The following is a 22,284-nucleotide window of genomic DNA, read 5'->3' as shown; positions in this document are numbered from 1 at the left end:
GTAAATGCAAAATTTATAGATTCCTTTATCACTCTTTGCAACTGAACTTATGATTTGTGTTCCAATATCACACCAAGTCTTTTCATTTGATTTAAACACATAAAATCTCCCGTTAACACGACTGAATATAGAAAACTCATGACATACACAAATACTGGAGGGACGCGGTGTTTTAAAAGAGGGAAATGAGCTAATAGAAATGCTGTCGAGACATGACTTTATGTCTGGTTACATGCTATTGCTGGCAGAATTGTCCTTTTATGTTACACTCATGAAAGGGCTTTTCGGGGGAGAAATATATTTTCAGATTTAACAGCTACAGTACATTTTCTGGTTGGGTACTCAAACAGAACTACCCGCAAATGGGAACACACATCAACCCTCGACACAGACGCTTAGATGCACGCAGAGCTGTTTATCATCAATTCCATCAATTTTTAATTGCTTGAGTACCCACGGTGAAATTAGATATGTTCACACGCCAAACGTTCGGTTCGAAAGTGCAGCCTCAGAAATCTGCTCTACTGGGGCACACATATCACTGAATCCAGTTAGCAAAGCGGATGGAATATTGGCAAAAATTTTCATTTATAACATCCTTCAGCAAAGGCTTGATAGGTTACTCCTTGCGGTACTTAGGAGAAAGAGAGGCCGCAGAGTGCATGAGTGGGGTTTGTAGGTCGGGTTCGGGGAGTGCAGAGAGGAGTGCAGGGGGAGGAGCTGAGGACCAGGCAAACAGGAAATAAGGTCAAAGACGCAGAAGGCGAGGACTCCACCTACAGCGCACGAGCTAAAGCTGGGACCTGCGACACGCTGGGAAGTTAAGAAAAGGCTGTTTAACCATTTTCAACACTTTGGAATTCACGTCCTTCGTAAAATTAGAAAAATCTGAGCCCAAAGTCTGCTTTTAACGAGGTGCCATTCATCCAGTTCCTTCTTAATGAGAAGGTTGAGCAGCTACGCTAAAATTCTGAAGGCTAAAAGAATGGAGAGGGCGGCCTTTTCCTCATAAACAAAGATGAAACGTCCCTGGAATATCTTAAGCGCAAACATTGATAAACAATTCAACAGTCTGCAGTTTGAAATATCACGCTGCACCATCCCAGCACCGCCAGGCAAAGGTGAGGTACACCAGGAGTGTATAGGTTGTTAATTTGAGCAGGCAATATGTATCTGTGGCAAGAAAAAATCCAGGAAACCAGCTCAACAGTCACTGGGAGTCCCATTTTAAAGGATTTTTTAGCTTATAATTGAACAGAAAACTATAACTCGTGTCACAGTAAACGATATCAGCCGCTGCAGGAACCGATATCTTCTTCTCTTGATGCATTCTACACTTAGATAATTGCATGTGCCCTGTTGGCTAGCACCTAAATTTGTTAAGAAACCAATTAGACATTTAAAAATGTCATTATATTTCACACTGAACACTCTGGTGTGTGGGGAGGAAAGTGTAGGACAGTATATTTTGTGCATAGAGAAAAATATTCCAAGTTAAAGAAGGGATAAAGAAAGAAGCTGCTAACATCATGCATTTACTACGACACACACATGCAGTCTTGACTACCATCATGCCGGCGTTTGTGTAATCAGAAGTCGATAAATATGCAAAGTCAAAAGATCCGGGACGCTTGGATCTTTGGGGGCTCAGATGCTCTGCCGAAGCTACAGGGGCTAATGAATCAATAACAAGAAAAAAGGCTTCCCCGCAGCTCTTATTCTAAAGCGTAACGTGTTGGGGGGGCTTTTGATTTGGGGGTGATTCATGCGATTAAAGAACTCTATGAACTGCTGAGGTTGTCACATAAAAGCCGAGACTCCCTTCATGTTTCCTGTGAATTTTCCCTTGGAGTTGAAGAAAGGCGCTCCGCGTTATCTTGAGATCCGTCCTCCAATGTTTCGCAAACTTTGAAAAGACGCCAGAAACTAGTTTGCAACAATAGTCGCCTGACATCTAACACAAAACAACGCACGTCTCTTTGGAGACGTCGACTTTTGACGGCTTGCTGTGTGTATCACCCTGATTCTAATTAAAGTTTAATATGCTGGGGTGCAGAGGACTTTTAAAAGATAAAAATGTGACATCTACGCGTATTAGATGACCTCAGGAGGACCCAATTTATGTGTTTCTTTCATGGTCGTGGAGGATTTAATGGTTTAAATGTAGAATATAATGGATCGTTCTCTATTCTAATAAATAGCAAAGCAGAGAAGGACTCATGTACTCAAAAGCATTCGCACTGATTACACATCAGAGGGCCAGACATGCAGGGGGGAACCAAACTGCAAGCAGGCTCATTTAGGGGGAGACGGGTCGACTCACTCATGTTCTCCTCCTCATCCACATCCATGTTGGTGGGTTTGCTCGGACCTGAGAGCAGCCTTGCCCCCACAGCACCTGGAGAGCAGAAGACAAGACAGCGTGACAGCATAAGCGTGGACAGAGGCCCACACGCAGAGACCCCGAGGATTAAATTGACTCCTACGGCATGCGCGCCAGGATAAACGGCCGTACTGCAGGATGCAAGTAGCCACCGACACTGGGATATAAATATTCAGAGAGCCAGAGATACGGGGCTGGGAGAGGGGGCCGGGTGGCGGAACTTAATAGCAGGAGCAGTCTATTGTGACTTTAATATCCCTCCGATTAGAGCTCATTTCCCACTGCCTGCTGAGAAGATATACAGCTGGTGACATGACCAGGTACTCTGCTGCCAGACAGAGGATTTATCCTCAGGAGGAGCGAGTGATTAAACCTTCATTAGGCAATATCATTTCACACTAACAGAATCACACGTCCCTGCAATCACAAACTTTAAATGATTCTGCAGGCAATTACGATTAAACTAACTATCCCCCTTCAAAATTTGATTTCAGACTCTTTTTCGCCAGCGTCACCATCCATCAAGCCCCCTTCGTGTTTAATGGTGTCGTATGATTTCGTTCAAAAATCACAAGGGAAAAAAGTTTTTTTTGTCTTGAGTTGTCCTGTTATAAAGCAGACAAAGAGCTGCTGAAATGATTTCTTTATCCGTTTTCCTCAGCTGTTTGGACTTATAACATGGTTATAACATGTCATCGGGCAGATTTGTGTAGATTTTGATTAAATAACTCAGTTTTATATATCCAAAAATGTACATTTCCATACTTAATAACCACACTTTAAATGAATATTTTTTTCAATTTTGCCAATGAAATTCCACAATGGTCCCGTCTCATCAATAAAATGAGATACTGAGCTAAATTTCCATTGCTCTCTGACGTCTTTAGGGTTTTTGCAGCTCCCTGTGAGTCACAGTTACAAGTTGGGGACTAAAACAGTGAGAATTCTATCAGTTTGAGAATCATTTCATCCAGCTCATCACAGCAAGTTTCTGCTCCACGATTCCGTCAGGCTCCTCGGCAAACATTTGAGCAGTCGTAGCAAGACAGAAATGCTGCTGAGAGCGGCGCGAGAGCGGATGAAACGGACTCACAGATCAAGTGAGACGAGAGCAGCCGCCAACACAGGCGGAGACGGGAGAAAGATGGCGCCGGGATCGCCAGCAGATTGTTCCGATACTTCCTCCCTCTCCACCCGTCTTCCATCAGCGCCCCCATTCCTCAACCAGACACTTTCTTAAGCTAAAGTAAATGGGCTAATTAATCTGGCCTAATGGTGGGTGACAGCAAATATGCTAGAACAATTATCGTCCTATTAAGGATTCATATTTCCACCCTTAATTGAAAATGAAAAGGTGGGGTGAAGGGGAGGGTTGGGGAGTAGGTCTGTGAGACCGCCGTCATTTTTCACAGCAATTCCACGTGTACACGCTACACTTTACTTACAGGTTGTTCCATCCGATTTCACGTCTCCAGACTTTAAATCATGGAGCACCAATAACGTCATAGCAACGTGTTTGACTTTTGTTGTCTTTTTAAATTAACGGATAGATAAAATACACAAAGTGTGTCTCAGTCCAACGCTAAATAGCGAAGCGTGTGTGTTTCACTCACACACTTTTTGGTCCCCTGAGCACTTGAATCAGAATACGATGCAAATGTAAATGCATCTGTCTGCTTTGATTTTCAGACGGGACTGCCTTGGTTATAAATCTGTAACTCTTCCCAAAATCAGGTGCAATCACTGGGGAGGCTCGACCAAAGGATTCAGAAACGCGCGTGAATGTGCACGTTTGTGTGCCGATGTAGATCTAGGGGTGAATATCTAAGCAGTCCCGGGAAAAAAAAAAGAAGAAGAGGGGAAAAAAAGTGCCTAATAAAATAATCATGGTTCTCTCAAACAAAGACTGAAATAAAATAAACGATACTGCATCAAGTTGGGAGAGTGTTTGATTCCAAGTAATTCCAGGTAGTTCCAGGAAAAAGATGAGAAAGAAGATCAAAACCTTCAAATTCAATCTGGGATGATGAGACGTGCGGAGGGGAAATAAGGTGGTTTTGATTTGTCTCCCATCCCTCGCCTGCACTGTGACCGCGCGTCGCAGCGCCGCCGTCGGGGAGGGAACGCACGTGGCTGCCCGACCGACGGGGGGGAGGAGGAGACGGAGCGAGGGTCGGAAAGGTAAAGGTGAGGAGGATAGAAGATGAGGGAGATGGAAAATACAATTCTATTCGGGGTATAAGAGAATTATTATCTCCACGGAAACAGGCGGCAGCAGAAAGGTCTGCCCTTGGCTGCTCGCGGAGCTCCGAGGCTGAAACAAGGCGGCCATGATGGCGCAGGCAGGAAGAGTTCATCAAAATAGTTTCAAACCCGACCAAAAATAAAACATACGGACGCCTCAATTTATATCAGATCTCTAGAAGTTAGAAAAAGTGCATTTAAAAATGTACGTGTGGGGACAGTCGTCCCGTTAACGTTAGCTTCGTTGACAGGATTGATGCCCCGCCCACAGGGTCCAGCCCCGCGTTGATTAGCATGTCTGATAGCCTCTCTGGGGGGGCGTCGTAGCTCATGGTGGGCCAGAACTGCCAGAACTTTCTGGGTAATGGACCAGCTCTGAGGCTCAGCTGGGAGTTAAGAGGGAGAATAGGCAGAAATTGTGTGTGTGTGTGTGTGTGTGTGTGTGTGTGTGTGTGTGTGTGTGTGTGTGTGTGTGTGTGTGTGTGTGTGTGTGTGTGTGTGTGTGTGTGTGTGAGAGAGAGAGAGAGAGAGAGACAAACACAAATAATCTTCCCTTCATGGATTTATATTAGCCTTTGAGATACGTAGGAAAAGCTCACTGCTCAAAGTGACAAATGTTGCAATTTTATTTTTGGAAAACTTTCTGACAATTTGAAATAAGTTATATATTTGTTGAAATAAACAGTTGAAATTAAGAAAAAAAAAAAAAAAAAAAAGAGTAATCTGCGGTTGCCGCCTAAAGAAGGGAGAACCTGCCTTTTATTGTGTTATTTGACGGCGGGTCATTTATCATCACAGGGCACTGATGGGATGGCAAAGAACTGGTGGAGGAGGTGGCGGGGGGTGGAGGGGGTGGAGGGGGTGCGCAGTGTATCAATATGAATTTTATTCGATGGGTTTTTATGAAAAATTGCATTTCAGAAGAGGCTGATGGAGTCAAGGTTTGTGGATGAGTGAGGGGCCAAGCAATAAAGGCTGGGATAGAGGTAATGGTCCCCCAACACACACACACACACACACACACACACACACACACACACACACACACACACACACACACACACACACACAGAGTTAATCAATGCTGTTGGTCTTCCTGCACACACAGGGAGGTAAATGACATCAAAAACTAAATGAGCTGCCAAATATTGACCGACACACAGAATCAGAATCTTAGACTCACGAGCACCATTGTAGTTCTATCTTTGTGAGGACGCTCACAGTTGTAAGGCATTCCCTGGTCCCCAACCCTGACCCTCACAGCCTAAATCAAACTGTGAAGTCACACACACACACACACACACACACACACACACACACACACACACACACACACTTAATTGGCCACTGTGATGCTGATTCCTGTGGACTGTTGCCTTTATGTTCCAGTTGCTCTCCAGGTGTGTTGGTACTGGAGGAACTTTTTGGAGGACCTGAGGACCACCACTGTGCAACAGGAAGTGCAAATGCAGCAACAACTGTCTCTGTCTGTCTCTCCGTCCACATGTTTGCCGCTTTCGATCCACAGTGGAGCGATGTGGAGAAACCCAGAAATGAAATGATTTGTTTTTAAAATCCAAGAACCTTCCTCACACACGTCTACCTGAATGCTTTATTTCCTCATTAACGCAGTTTTCAGGTGGGGTCATAAATCAGTGAGGCGTTATGACTCCTCAAACATTAGCAGGCGTCAGGGGTTAGAGGGCTGGTGGCCACGAGTGGCCGCGGAGGGGCTGCAGCTAAATGGCTGCTATCACATCCTGTTTCCATCAAGAGTAAAATGAGTATCTGCTTGGCCTCCGGGTGCGACGCACAACAGGCTGCTACACACATGCACACGAATACAAAGACAGGTGCCGCAGGTGCAAAGGCATATATATTTCAGACAATGGGCCAAGAATCTACTACTCCAAGGAAACCGGTGGTAAATATCTGCTTGTTGTGGCTTTATAAGGTCTGAAAACTGTGCAGCTACACAGGAAATACCTAAAAATAATTAACTAGAAGGTGCCTGTACTGTGTGTCTGAGTGGAAAATGTCTTCTTTTCTGACACAGGCGGGTAGATTTTTCCATGTTTCACAGGGAACAATTCATTTATACTTTGAGGAGGAATTTACAACAAACTAATCTGCTGTGACAACTTCGTTGGTCCCTTGACAAGCGGCGGCGACCTGCCAACAGCATTCCAGCTATTTAAAGATCTTCTGGATACTACAGCGTGTCAGCATCTCACCCTGAATGATGGAGGAGTTGATCTTAGCCGATTGATGCACCAATATGTGATGGGACTGAATGTTTTAGATGCAACTCTGGAGCCATTACTGGCAACACAACTGCATTTCCATCCTGGTATGTTACAGGTGAAAAAGCCTGAAGGCTGTTGTGCAGGAATGAGAGAAAGCACCAGCTGGCCAAAACTGAAATGAAATCTGGCATGATGGATTCTTCACTTGGCACTGAGTTTTTCCAAAACACCAACGTCAAACGCAGAAATTACCATCCAGAAACAATGAACAGAGTTGATGATTGTACTTTCTGCTGCCAAGAAAAAGCAGGGCGCTGTGGCATTCCACCGACGGGGGTGAAAAAAACCCAAAATATCCTGGAAACAGAGGAGGAACGGATCGAACAAGATGGAGAGTCTGACACAAGTGCTGGAGATGAGGTGGAGGCGGAGATGAAAGCATGAGGACAAAGACAAATGGGCAGAGGGCATGTTTGGTGCAGGAGAGGCTGCCTCCGAGACAGCCCTCTCAGGAGGCCTAACGCAGACGGATAGGGCGCCACCACTCAGGTCCGTACGGCCCCCGTCTGATTCTTCCCTTATCCCTTTAAAAAAAGTCATAACATGTTCCCCTAACTCAACCCGCGGGGCTGAAACAGTCCATAAGCGAGATGGACTTTAATTATATCATTATTATATAGCAAAAATGGAGGATGATCCAAACAACTTTGCTGTTGAAGTGGAGCAAAATATTAAGTTGCAGGTTTTCGAGATTTTGGAATAAAACAACTTTAAAACCTTCACCTTTTGTACTGGAGCAGCTTTACAGGCTGAAGGGAGACCGGAGCGTTGTTCACTGTGCATGTACAGTACATCGTCAGGCAGGTGAGCGCCATTGTCACTGCTCCAAAATCCCATTACTTTCCCCAATTAAGCTTTGGCAGTCCAATGATTACCTCCAGAAAACACAAGAATGGAGGAATCCTGGAAAAAAAGGAGCCTCATTCTGTTTTTATTCTCTGTGAAGTCTGACCCTGTTTCGTCTCTCCGCGTCCTCGGCCGACGTCTCCGAGCGCTGATCAAGTAATGCACAATAATGGAGTACACGTGTGGATGCTGGCAGCCTAATGGAGAGGGGTCGTGGAGGCGAGGGGGGGGGGGCGTTGTGCTGCCTGATTGAAACTGATGGACCAAGGTAAGGGGGCCACAGAGAACGTTCACCCAACGTGGGCCCCCCACGTCTCATCAAAGTCACATGCACGAACGTGGTACACATGCTTAAATGGGAGTCCATTATTCAATTTAGCCCTTCTAATGACCAACGAATTAGGCTGCCAGGGGCGATTTGCTTCCTTGGCTCTAGTTTTTTGGACAATCTCCCAGAGAAGAGCCAGATATTCAAATGACGACGTCTCGTACCATCTCAAGTAATCAGGGGAAGTCGGCCGCCTCGTCCACACCGGGGTGCAGGTGAAGAAAAAAAAAAAGGAGAGAATGGCGTGCACGTTGCGGCTGAATTAACCGCCGGTGTGCAAGGTCAAATCGGTGCTCCAAAACAAGGTGATGAGGCCGTGACGTTTTGTCACGTGTGATTCCCGTCTGGCAGACTTGAAGCAGTTACGGGATCCAAACTGGAACCAGTGGAAACATTTACAACACCAGCTTCTAAAAGACCGCACACGCCCCTAAAAAGGCCACCAAACATTATTCCAAAGCAAAGCCTGAGGTGCATTTACTAAAAGGTCAACCCAATCCCCGCTGGCGTTTCTTAATAAAGCTTCATTTCACAGCAGAATCCTATTTTTCTCTTATTTTGACCAATGGCGATGCTGTAAAAGCTTATTGTGTCCACCGTGGACGCTCATCCTGTGAAATCTAATAAAAAAAAACGTCCCTCTCGCTCTTCATAGCTTCCATTTGTCCAAAAATGGGGTTCAGCAGAAACAGCAGCACTTTTCTGGGTTCCCTCCATCGTTTTAGGGTTGCTGTTGGCTGCCTTCCTGCTTTTCACTCGCTGCTGTAAAATCCATTCGACAGGTCTGATTTATGACAACACAGGCAACGGGTGCCTGTGGGGAAAGGACTTCATGTGTGAGCGTGTTCCGAGTGGTGTGCACGTGTGAGCGTGAGGATGGGGGGGGACCTCCGGAGCGGTGCTCGGTGCTCAAGTAGCCATCAAAGCATCCAGGCAGGAAACGGCTCCAGATCCACCTGTGCTCGTGCAGATATGTCTGCTACACGTCATTATGAGCTACGCTAACCTGGAAGTCATGCGGTTTGGGCTCGGGCAGGTTCTCGCTGATGGTCCCGCCATCTGTCCCTCCCATCCTCCACGCCTGGGCGCCTTCGGCGAGCGGCTAATGCCCACTGTCACATTCAAGGCCGGGTCAGACCACCGAGAGGATGCTCAGAAACGACCGCGTGGCCAGTGTGGCACAGAGAGCCTGGAAAGGCTGAGAAAGACGGCCGCGCGAGATGATTTGTGCTCGCGTGGATCCGCCGCACTGTCGCTTCGGAGTTGAATTTCACACTCTGTGCCTTCGCCGCCATCGAGCAGAAAGGCGCCGCTGATGGACCGGAGTGAGACGGCCACGTTTGGAAAAGTAGATGAGAGGAGCCCGATTAAATCAGAGGAGCTGGGAGGGACTCATGCAATCACAGAAAATAATCTGATTAAGGGGGGAAAAAGGTTCTAAATGTGAGGTTAACTCTTTCATGATGATGTATTAGGTCTTCTTTCCACAGCTGAATCAGAATTTCTCAGACGTGTGAATCAGGTGACTAAATAAAGGAGTAAATAAAGGGGAAAAGGCAGCGAGGGTGTAGGGGCAGAATGATTTGAGGGAAAGTCTGTAGCAGGGCGATGGATGGTGCAGGTGGTGCCGTTCCCCTCCTCTGCCCCGATTCAACTTAGAAAAGCTCATTTTGGAGATTGTGCCGACGCAGCAGAAAAGGCTTCTGTTCTCCGCTTTCCATATTTCATACACAGCCCACTGGAAGTATCGCACACCAGTCATGGCTGGCACTTTTCTAAGAGATCCACTGATGGACTTATTACTTTTGAAGATATTCAGTTCAGCAGTTTGAAAGTCGCTGTGCGCAGTTCGGCGAAGGATGCCCGCGGACACGATCGTCCACATACGGAACCAGGAAACCCAGCTGACTCTCCTGAAACCGGAGAACCTGAAGCAAACGATGCCAAATGTTCATTTTAATTTAAAAAAAACTAAGATTTTGATCAGAAAAGACATTTCAGCCTGGAGATGATGCAAAACATGTGGCTATCAGCCTCTGCACCAAAAACAGCATAACATGAGCAAAATATAGGATAAAAGAAGAAAAGAGTGCTGGTAAATTTATATTCATGATCTCCGAAAATCCAAAAGTTAAAAAATAAATACATTTTGGATGGTTGACATTTTAATGAATGATGCACTTACTATAGTTATTTTTTAATCATTCTTTTGCCTTTAAACAAGAATTATGTTTGTTTTTGATTATGCAAAGACAAACATAATTTCGACAAATAATTTAAAAAAAAAAAAAAGATCAACTGACCTCATAGAACCAACTGAAATTTGGAAAAACTGTTAGAAACGCACATTGACTTCAACTGAATGGACGTTAAAGTTGCGACAGAAGGTTGTTTTTTTTTAATAATATGTTCACATCGAGGAAGCAGAGGAGAAGCAACACACGAGGTGTGTTGGGGAGGAAGACTGCGCTTCGATCTGCTGATGGCGAAGAGCCGCCGGGGAGGACGTGAATCTGTCTCTGACTCCAGTGACAGCACGCGGGATCAGACACACAAACACCCCACTCACAGGCTGACGTTAGCTTGCAAAGAGGCTGCTGATGCTAACAGATGGAGCAACTAACCCAGCAGCAGCAACCAGCAACAAACGCAGCATCAGCAGCTGTTGGGCTAACTTCCCAAGCTCAGAGGTCATGGCTCCTGTCACCTGACCAGAGACCACGACCTCGCAGAGACGTGCAGCTGACGCCGTCACAAACATATGGATTATGTGGAAATGACTCTGGTCTGAGGGTAACTGTGATGAAGAAACACTTCAGAACATTCTGTATAACCAATCATCCTTATCCTTTAGCTTTTTAGTCTGTTTATAGTCAAACATGCCTCTTACACACTGTTTAAGTTACAGAAGTTACAGTTACTTTTGATGAGCTGAGAAACACAGATTTCAAGCTCAAGAAACTTCCTTTTCATGATCAGCCTGTACGTAAACCAAAAATGACCAATATTCAAGAATTCTAGTTTGTACTTCCTTCTAGTTTCTAAACAACATGAACCCCAGTCGGGCAGCTCTCCGTCAATGAGAGCCGGTTTTACCTTTGCGTTCGGAGCGTTTCTTGCGCCTCCTCTTGAACCTGCGCCGGATCAGGCAGTAATAGGAGCCCAGATTCTGTGTGCCGTTGGTCAGCAGGGCCATGGCTTTCATACCACCAATAGTCTGAATTGAAAACGATCTAAAGAACCGCTCGCCTAAAACGACCCGAGGACCTCACTGGGACGGCTGCTGGTCCTCTGGCCCCGTCTCCACTGCCGATATGATGATATTCAGATGCCCACACACCTGCAGTGTTTCTATGTTTCTACAACTCTCCTTCCCTCCCTCCTGTTCTGCCTCCTCCTCCCTCTGTCTCCCGCCTCTGTTCACTCCATCTCTGCCCTCTCACTGGTCGAGAGAGGAGAGAGGTGTGAAAACGCAGGAGGGGACAGCTGCTGCTTCGGTTTGGTGCTGAAATATCTTCCAGTCACTTGTCCATCATGGATAGGCTGACCCCCAAAACAACCTGCCTCATCAACCTCTAAATGAAAACACACAATAGGCTCACCTGTGAATAGTTTTACCATCAGAATAACAAAAAATGGCACCTTTTTTAGTTGTATCTCACATTTTATTCACTTCTATGTATAAAGATCTATATACAGTATTTGGGAGATGGACGGAACCCAGCAGGCAGACAAATACTCTGCCTCCATCTAGCGGACAAACGTTGGTATTACACATCTGACATTTGGAAAAAGGAAAGGAGATATGAAACCTACCTCTGGATTGATGCCTGCAACTGGACAAACCTGATGGAGAAAAAAAAAAGATTAATGTGGGTAAAAAGCAACAGCAGAGTTACCACAGTAAATGATTCTTTAGCTGCAATTTTTCCAGGTTTGACCTGGAGCCAATGTTAGCCTGTTCTAATACTGGACTGAACTGTTCCAAAGTCAGATGTTTGTGGCTGGTCGGGATTTAGCCGGATGCTTATAAGTGTAATGAGAGGAGTCCAACACAATCATTCTCGAGACCGCTGCTCTTGGCAACATCCAGGGGCAAAAACAGAAAAAAAGCGGTTTGCATAGCGTTCAAAAGAGCGACATACCACAAAGCTACATGCGTTTGATGAGATTATCCTCAACATTCTGATTGTTATTATTTATTATTTTAGTGATCTATTGATCCGCCATTGGTGTTCTTTTCAGCCAGGATGTGTTGCAGCACATTAAAACTGTGGATACTTCCAGGAGGTAAAGATTTGGACTCTGGTTAGACAGGCAAACCACACATGCCAGTCAAGCCAAGTTAGACAGAGAGAAAAGAAATAGAACAGAAAAAGGCATTCAGGCAATGAGGGGAACTGTCTCGTGTATCTGCAGAGGAGACTAACAACACGTTGCTCTGTTTCCTTTAATTTACGACACCGGGCTGACTTTAAAAGTTTCAAATAACTGTGGTGTTCATTGTAGCTAGGAAACAACACAATAATGAACTCGAAAGTTTCACCACTGAGCTTTATAACCAACTACGGTGAAGCTGTCTGCTGGATCAGAGCACAAATCTCCAGAAAAAGACTTTTATGGGCATCTGTGGCTACATTTCTCACTCAAATGGGCAGAGTTTGGAAAGCAGTGCTAGGCATTTTAATTCTACTACAAATTACGAATTCTGATGATTAATACATGATACAAAATATCTACACTCCAAGAATTTTAATATATATGCCAACAGCTACATTTTTAGCTAATAAATTGAGGACAGACGTAAGACAGAAGTATCTGCTTCCTTTAACTGAAAAGACTATTGTTAGTGGGGGAAAAAAAAACCCTATTTGATGCTCGCAAGTCGACAAAAGTGCTGCAGATTCCAACCTGAAGAAAAGTCTTCGAAAGGGAGAATCACTTCTGGGACACCTCTGGAACGTTCCGCGACAAAGACGACTGCAGGATTACTGCAGGTGTAAAAAAATAATAGGTGTTTGTCAAATAAAAAAATCTTCAAGGTAACATAACGACTCTGCCAGGAATTCTGGGAACTTTGTTGCGGGATTACTGAACACAGGGCGGCACTTCAAAAGGTTTAGTTGGTATTTAAATTTAGGCTTGGAATTTATTCACAGAGTAAACAAGAGTGTTCCACTACGCCAGAGTGTGCTCGTTATTTTAAATGACCCCATTGCCAAGCAAACCAAACCGTCTCCATCGCACAGAAGGAAACATGAAGAAACACTGACATTTGAAAACTGGTCACGCAGGTGTGGACTTCCCCACGGCATCAAGGTTTTATGTTGAGTCTGGCGAGAAAGATGACAGATGGACAGGAGAGACAAACGGGAGGTTCAGAGGACGCGAGGCTGGCGCTCAGCAGGAGGAGGAAAACGCTGTTTTGAACAGGGCTGAACAAAAATCACGCCATGGAGGCCCATTATGAAAGAGATGGGTTATGAAAGAGAGGCATCCAGTACAATGCAAGCTAGAAGAGGAGTGCGTGACTGTAACCCTCGATGAATCCTTGCCCCCATCCAAAAACTAGGCCAACGGCCTAGCACAAACACAGACACACACACACACTCATTCAACCCCCAGTAAATGACCTACCTTTTTCTCTTACATATAACTAGGGATACATCTTTAATCAACTATTTCATTTTTTGCGAAATGAGTGTGTGCGTGCGCGTGTGAGTAGGTCAACCGTCTAGGTAAACAGATGGGACCTGGACATTGAATTGTTTTTCTCCTTCCATGTCGCCGTGTGATTTCTGGCCGTGTTGTTGTTGTACCGCCGCGTGTCCAGCAGAGGGCGCCACCGCCACAGAATGGTTAAAGGCAGACACGTGATCGCAAAGGAGTGGAAATTCCTAATTACAAGGAAACGTCTACTTGAGGACGCCGTTTTTAAGATTTCATTTCAGAAAATGTTGAGCAATTTTGTTAACACCTGAAACAATCTAGAACTATAATATAATTCAGAGTCGTGTTCTTTTTGTTGGTGATCACTCAGATCAAAATGTGCATGTATGAGTGACCTGTGGGAATGGGATGAGCGCTAGCCACAAACATGTGGGCAGGTATTTGTTTTCCCGCCTGAAGAGCAATTAAAAATACATGCCAATGACTGTCAAGAAGAAAGCTTTTACACCATCATCCAAAAGCTCCATTTGGATTAAGATAATTCATCCGGTAGTTTCCAAAAATCGGAGATCTCCGTGTTAATCCTGCATCATCCACCACCTGCAATATTTTACTCCTTAACTCACCCCACAGCCGGCTGCTTCTGCACTAAATCAGCTGAAAATAGGAATGACAGGATTCTTCCTGAGGGAGTTCCCGTGGCTCCAGGAGCCTCCCATCAGCTCCCACTGCTGGGTGTGGTCCACCCCTGAACCAATATCCAGCGCTTTTCCTGGGACAGAACGGCAGCAGGGCGGGTGGATTTGGGGTTTTGGCATATGGTGTTTGTATGCAACATAAGGTGGACACCCCCCTCTGCCTAAATTACCCCCCCTTCCCTTCGGCAACACGATATCTGTGAAGGGCACAGCCAGTTAGGACACAGTTACTTTGGGATACTAATACTATTCGACATGGTTTCATGTGCATTTCATGCAAATTTTCCCAACAAGGAGACCAAAACAACACTTTGGCAACAAGAACAAAATCCAGGCTCCAGTTTTCAGGCTTCCGGTTTAAAATCACGTACTTTAATAGTGCGCCAGTGTCGACTGTCCACGGCTGCACCTGTAATCTGTCGATCACCTTCTGACGCTTTAATCTTTTTGTCAACCTCTTATAAAAATGCCGGTAATGACTCAGCAAATGTTAGGACACGGCGGCAGAAACGACCTGACATTTCATTTCCTAGCAGCTGCTGATGACCGGCGTTTTCCTCTAAAGGTGGAATCGAAGAGCCCGTCGGGTGCGTCTGGTGATCTACATTTGAATTTCCACGCCTCTTCCTGGCGTGCTTAAGCAGGCTACATCCCCTCACCTTTGCAGGTCCCACCTCTCTATTATATGCTACAACACAGATGTCAGCATTGTTTCCTATGATGAATGAGTCTCTGTTCTCAGCCCATTTATCTTGCCTCCCTGTTGTGCGCCCTTGTTGACAGAATAACCTTCCATTTCCTGCGCTGCGCAGACCAAAAGGGACACCTGAGGTCACGGGGAAAGAAATCGCTCTCAGAACAGTGGCAAAAAATTTAGATACTTAATTAAAAGTACAGATAAGGGGCCAGCAAGATGAACGGAGGACATTAGTCCAGAAGCCCGGGATGGAATCTGGAAGTCGGGCTCAGTAGTTAGCTTGCCAAAATATTGTTACTGCACTGCAATGCAGTGGAGCAGTGAGGATAATGAATGCACACACACACGCACACACGCGCACACACACACACACACACACACACACACACACACACACACACACACACACACACACACACACACACACACACACACACACACACACACACACACACACACACACACACAGTGAGAAACATTTTGTTAGGTAGGTTTTTTAACTGGACTTCTACTACTGGACTTGGATCAAAGGGTGAAAGAAGTCCAAATTTGGAGGTCAAAGACCTGCCGCACTCCTGCGTGTTGATCCGTCTTCTTCGTCTGTTCTGGGTCAACTACCTGGGAGGGAGCCAAAGCTGAAGTGGGCAGCTGGCCATCAGCGCGCCGTCACACATATGCAGTCACCAAGTAACATCTGCATGACGACTGCCCAGAGCATCCGTCCAAAGCTGCCACCTGAGCCCTCGTCTGGGTCCCGGCGCGTTCAGGAGTGAAAGAAAACGACCTTTTAGCACCTTTGGGACCCAGAGTGATGCGCCTCTGCGATTACGTGCGTTCACAACGTGCTCCGGAAAATCAGACGTTCGGCGGCCGCGTGGGATTTCAAAACGAAGAAAAGACAACGCGTGCGTGCACGTGCACCGACGCACTCGATTTCAGAACTGGCGCGGGGTTTACAATGGAAATAGAAATGGAACCGCAACATAATCAGACCCACGCAGGCAGGGAGCGAGGATCCGAAGCCCGACAGGAAACCAGGTACCTAAAACTTGCAGCAGCTTCCATTATCCTCCCGGTGTTTGAAGCGTTCATCCCGAGACTCCGAATCCACACAAGCAAAACAAACATGAATCAATCTACGCAAGAAAGGATTATGCGTCCAAAATAAACCTTGGAATTGAAAAGAACCCGAAAGGTGTCGGGCCACAACGCTCTCTTTCAGACGTTAGGGCTCGACCCTGCGTTAAACCCGCCTCTGCAGACGTGCCCGCTTCCCTCTAATGCTGCATGTTCCAGCTGTAAATTATTGAACACTACACACTTGCTGGGTGACAGCGGAACCAGCGCCGAGTGTTCCAGGCGTCCGTGTGTCACTGCACCCGGAGCGGAGCGCTGTCTATGAATGAGGGGAACCTAAGAAGGCTGCACGGAGGAACGAAGACGCCGTCGATCCGCAGAACGCTTCAATAATGAGAGCGGCGATTTGATGAAGCCGCCGACCTGCAGAATCAACAACAAAACAAATCCCTGTCGGAGGCAAAAATAATTATCCCAGTAATTTTGACTGAGGCCTATTTTGATCATTTATTTAAGGGGTTATATTGTAATAACGTCGTCGGCCGGATGACCTTGTTTTGCACTCATTTTCTCTGGCGTTTTGGCTTAATGGCCGGATTCTGAGGAGGATCTGAAGCCGTTACGCGGCAAAAACTGAATTTGACATCTCGTTGCAGCAGGCGCAGGCCCGCTTACATAAGGGTGACTATTTTAGTTTGGTAAGGGTGAGCGTTTGATGGAACGGCCAGTTCCTCATCCCTGCTGGCCACTTTTAAAGTGCTGTTTGAAAATGCTTTAGACGCTGTGCATCTGCATCTGCATAGTAACGCTCCAACTAGGAGCGGTCAGAGTCCATATAAGCTACTTGGGAAACAGGAAAGCCTTTTTTTTCTGTCCCTCTTCCTCAATTTCAGCGACGAAAACACTTTAAAAAACAATGTTTGGCACCGCTGTGAAATAAACAACACTTCGTTGCAGTAGATAAAGTTGCCAAAAATCAATTTTAATCACTGTCCCATAATGAGCAAACTAAAATGAATCAATCGGCACTGACTGATACAGCGAACACAGCCGACTTTGAAAGCCTGCCGATGGCCGGTGTACAGCAGCGGGGGTTCGCCTTTGGCCCCACCGCTTCTGGAAATTTGCAATCTATTGTGTTTTTCACCGTGTCATTCGGATCAATTCTCATATGACAGACTGTGCAGGGGCTGCAAAGAGTTATTTTCTACCAGGAATTGCAAAAAGGACCGTGTGCCGTTGTACTTGGGCACCTCCACTTTAGCCATTTTAGCTCCATCTCCAGCAGCCCAGACTGGGACGAGTGACAGAAACAATCGGTGAGAGTAACTCGCTCTATTATCCCTGTTTAAGCACATCATCACGTTATTTATGACAGCCTAATCGATTCAAACGGGCCATATCTTGGTTTTACGTGCTCGTCTGCACGTGTGTGTATGTGTTGCTGGCACAGAGCAGCAGCAGATGTGAGGCTAATTTAGAGTCCAGAGAGATGTGCTGCGAAGCATTATGGGCAAATGTGCCGTTGTTGAACTTGAACGGCCTTCAATGACAAAATGTCCTCTCCTCAGAAAAAAAACTTACTTTTTTTTTTGTTTCTCCAGCCCGCCGCGGCCTCGTGGGTCACTTTTCGTAAAAACGTTCGGATAACCCAAACGGGAGAATGATTTGGGGTCGGTCGCAGAGCACAAAATGTCTCTGGGTTTAAATTAAAGTGATTCCATAGCAGAGTACTCAAGCACTTAACGCGCACTCTGAATGAATGAAAAGTGATGTGGAGTTTACGCTGCGAGTACGCCGTGTCACAGCCTGGGACCCGTGTGTTAAAATGCTCAAGGCCGTGTTTATGTAACGGCGTCGCCAACACTGGAAGGGGTCACAGTTGTTCCATAATTAGGATTCAATAAAAAGACAGAGAGAGAGCGAGACCATAACAAAGGGAAGCTAAGAGGGACAATGCTGACAAGCTGAACAATTTATCTTTGTAGCCTCCGGAACAACGGGGGCACGTCGCATGATGTATTGCCCGCACTTGTAATTACAATAAGGTGAACGAGGGGAGCACGTAGGCGAGTTAAAATGCAATGACATGATGGGACAAACTAACAACTAAAACATGGCAGATGCAAACAGATCGTTGGCATGCAGGATTTTTTACATGAGCAGACAATGAGGTCACGGGCTGCCAGGGCTGTTTGTTGTTGTTGTGGTTCTCATCACCGCTCAGCCACGTCTTTGAAGGCACCCGTCCGCAGCCTCCATGATAACGGCTGACTCCAGGACACTGATATGTGCTCTGAACCTCTCTCTATTCACTCATCTTTCAATTACTTGCACTCGGTGTAACATACATTATGGTGCTGGCAAAAATAAAGAAATAAAAACAGGACAACTGAAGCCGAAGCAGGAAAGGGAATTCTTTCAATCTATGGCCAATGTTAACATCAGCAGTCAAAATGTGGCCCATAATGCCATCTGACTGCAGGGAAGGGCACTAAAACCTGCAAGAAATGTTCATTTCCTACATGCAATATTCAAGAAAACAGCCATTTTTCATCCTATCACATCAATTTTTTATAGAGGGAGTGGGCAATCACAAATGGTTTGGAATTTGACTACATAAGCATGCCCAGGCCTGCAGAGCACATATGTTTTAAGGGAATAAAAAGAAAACAGGACACGCTGGCAATCTGAATCTGAAGCCGCATTATCACGAGCTTTTTGAGCCAAGCTGAAAGATATCATGGCGAGGACTGTGATGTTTAGATAAACCTGCGAGAACAGGGAATGATTTTAGCTAACAGCATGGACGATTCCAAGTAAAAGCAGTAGACGCTTAAAGAGAGCGCGTAAAAAAAAAAAACTGTTATCCTGTCACTCTCATCATGGTGCAAACAAACACGAACCCTCAAACACATTTTCTTAGTTGACAGAATTTTCTTTTTAGTAAACAGAAATTATGAGCAAGCGCCCGACAACACCACGCCGCTGCCAACGTATACCAAGCTGCTAATGAGTGAGTCATCTGTGCTAATTTGCTGCGCTAATTTTATCGGAGAACTTCACAGACTCGAAGAACACCTCGGTGAGACGGAATGGGGGAACAGCACGGCGCTCTACACACACACACACACGCGGTCGTGCTGTCACAGAGCCGTCATGGCTGCAGACACCTAGATGCAGCCTTGATAATGAGTGTAAAGAGGAATGCATTTTCTGTGCACGCAAATGTGAAAAAAGATGGAACAAAAACACGATTTGTCACCTTCTCGCTGCAGGATCAGGCTAAATCTAAAATAAACTTGGCTGTTAAACGCGTTTACCCGTCTATGCAGCGTGGCGCCGACATGAATTCCATCCGACCCTGCGCTCGCTATGCGTGCGTCTGCGTGCACGGGCGTGTTACACTTTGCCAAAATCCCACCAGTTCAGTTATTGCGTAACGGGAATGGCTCCAGATGAACGTGACACCTCACCGTGTTGAGGTGCAGCCATACGAGAGGAGCCCAGTGATGCAAGAAGAACAGAACAGCAGGACGGCGCTAAATTAATTAGCTAAGTAAAATGCATACGCAGGCCTGCGCGTTCACAACCAAACCGCTTCCACAGCAAGTGGACACTAAAAAATAAGATGGGAAAGTGCAGGTCAGTCTCTGACATTCTGCTCATGTGGGCTCGTGTCCTGCGGCCTCGACCCCACGTTAACTGCAGCATCTGTGCGTCCATTTTAGCCATCAGGGCCATCTGTCTTTTCTTCCATTCTGCTTGGCTACCTTTGAGAGTTTTGCTGCGTGCTGGTGCTAAGCTCACTGAAAAGGCGGACTAGCGTGCACGTAACCTGGCATGTCGGATGTACACCCTAACGTATCGATTAATATTTTAAACACCGGAGTTCGGTGTCTTTTCGTTGCCTGTAGGCTGCCGCTCTGACAGCAGTGCTGCGCTCTTCGGCGGTTCAGTCGACCTGGAATTGGAAAATTCTGGATTTCAGGCTTAAAAGGACAAAACAACTGTCAAATCTTGTGTCATTTATTACTAAAATACAAACACAAGCTGTGTATTAAGTCTGCAACACGCCGTGCAGCAAGGGTCATGTTCAGAGCGACATGTGATCCAGTTAGATTTGGTTTCACGCCTCAATTAACCTGGCAAAATAATGACCTTTAGATGACCTCTGCTGTGTGTGGCTCCGTATTGATCAATGTGCATCTATACGTGCGCTGATTCAAACCATTTGGGAGACTTTAATCGTCATGTGAAGAGAGGCAAGCGAACGAACAGCAGAGTCGTGACAGTTTCCAGCTGTAGGTTTTGTCCTCTTGTCAGTTTCACTAACTCGGGCTTGGACTCGACGCAACATCCCGGTTAACATTGTTGTTCCACTCTGCACAAAAGATCGTCTGGTTATGACATAAATAGGCTACTATTAAGTATTCTTAGGCTTTAGCCACCAGCTGAAGATAAAGGCTTTAATTTTTGACATCCGCAGAGGTCAGACACAAATGAATTTCCTTTAGAAATGCATAACGATGACCAGCCGATCCATCACCCGGAAAATCAAGAGACACGCGCCCAATCAGCGGAGATCAGCAGCTTTAATTACAGCTTATCCCATTAATCGTCAACAGCAGTAATTGTACTAATTCTGGCGCGTAATCACATCAAGGTGAGGACGATCAAATCACAGCGTCTCTGTCCCGCCAGCCCATAAATAATTCCAGTAATGGCTGAGACAGTATCGAGATGAGAAGAAAAATTGGTTTAGATCCAAACAATCCAATTTGACCCAGCATGTCACATGACTAGTGAAGCAAATAAAATCAACCTGAAGACAAACTTAATCTTCAGTCCTCTGACTTCCATTTATAGATAACTAAAGTACGCCAACAATTTATTTTACTGTCAATTTATCTGGATCTAAGTGGGAAAGTTGTGTGCTTGGACAACAGGAAAACTAAAAAAACTTAGTGTTTCCCACTAAATATGTTTAAAATCTCCCCGGGGTGCCATGGAGGGAAAAATAATGATGAGGAAAGATCACGAACCACGAGCATTGCTGATTTACGTGCGGAAGAGCAGTTAAAATTCTCAAGCTGACTTGATATCAGGGTTCCAACAACGTGCGGTGGGGGCAGGAAGGCAGCGGCAGGGTGCGTTTGTAGGGAAACAACCGGAATAATCTGTGGTAAAAGTGCTGCGGCTTCATCTGGGTGCACTGCCGCTTTGTGTGTGTGTGGAGAAAATATTATGAATTCGCACTAAACCCTGTGTTTGTCACATAAGGAGAAGGTAATTAATGTATAACCAGGACACATACACAACGTGTCAGAAGGAAATAATCCTTTTCCAGCCAGTCGTTAATCTGGGGAGCACTGAGACATGATCTTACAGTAAAGGTACGTAAACACGGTCCTGCCTTTGACTCAATATCAATCTAATCAGTGGAGCACTCAGACGGATTTGTTTTGTGCAGCGTAAAACAGACGTCAGGGTGACAGTGAGCAGACTGGCTCGAACCTTTGCTATCGCTGATACCAGCCTCCGCTTCCGCGTCGCCTCCGTGACTGCGCTGTTTTTACATCTGGCCGTCGCTTCCAATTCTAGATTCCAAAACAAACGCGGTCGCTGATTCCACGTCCATCTGTCTCCCGTCTGAGGCGGAGCAGGTCGCGCGCGCACGTGTGCGCGAGCGTGACCGAGAAAGTTTGAGGGATGGCAAGAAAGGCAAGACGTCAAGCGTGTGTGAAAGCAAACAGTTAATCCTCCGATGGATCCTTTACAACGCAAGCTAATCAGGATCCTTCCGCTGGTGTCAACTCAAGCTTACGAGCGCCTGGACGGCCGATAAATGGTCGCACGAAGGCACCACGATTCAAGGTTTCACAAACACACAGAGGGAGTTTGACTTTCTTCACAATCGTGGCTCGGCCAAGCGGGTCTGCTGCTAACATTTCGATGAAATTTTCCTATTAGCATCCGGAGGACAAACTGAGGAATTGATTATACAAAATGATGATTATGCGGCCTTGAAGTGC

The 22,284-nt window shown here is 45.9% G+C and overlaps 1 protein-coding gene across 5 annotated transcripts in view; it reads right to left on the bottom strand.

Annotated features, from left to right (window-relative positions):
• adarb1b (adenosine deaminase RNA specific B1b) overlaps positions 1 to 22,284 on the bottom strand; it is a 57,333-nt gene that overhangs the window by 10,246 nt on the left and 24,803 nt on the right. For 3 of the 5 annotated variants that reach the window (XM_029831745.1, XM_029830830.1, NM_001032693.1), the window contains 2 exon segments: positions 11,924 to 11,953; positions 2,324 to 2,398 (listed from right to left, as the gene is read on the bottom strand). In XM_029831745.1, the coding sequence (XP_029687605.1) occupies positions 2,324 to 2,351 (28 nt within the window). In that variant the 5' untranslated portion in view covers positions 2,352 to 2,398; positions 11,924 to 11,953. 5 annotated transcript variants of the gene reach the window in all.

This window comes from Takifugu rubripes, chromosome 1 (assembly GCF_901000725.2).
Source record: "Takifugu rubripes chromosome 1, fTakRub1.2, whole genome shotgun sequence".
NCBI lineage: Eukaryota > Metazoa > Chordata > Actinopteri > Tetraodontiformes > Tetraodontidae > Takifugu > Takifugu rubripes.
The sequence above is the reverse complement of the archived record's forward strand: the minus strand, read 5'-3'. Positions and strand labels throughout refer to the sequence as shown.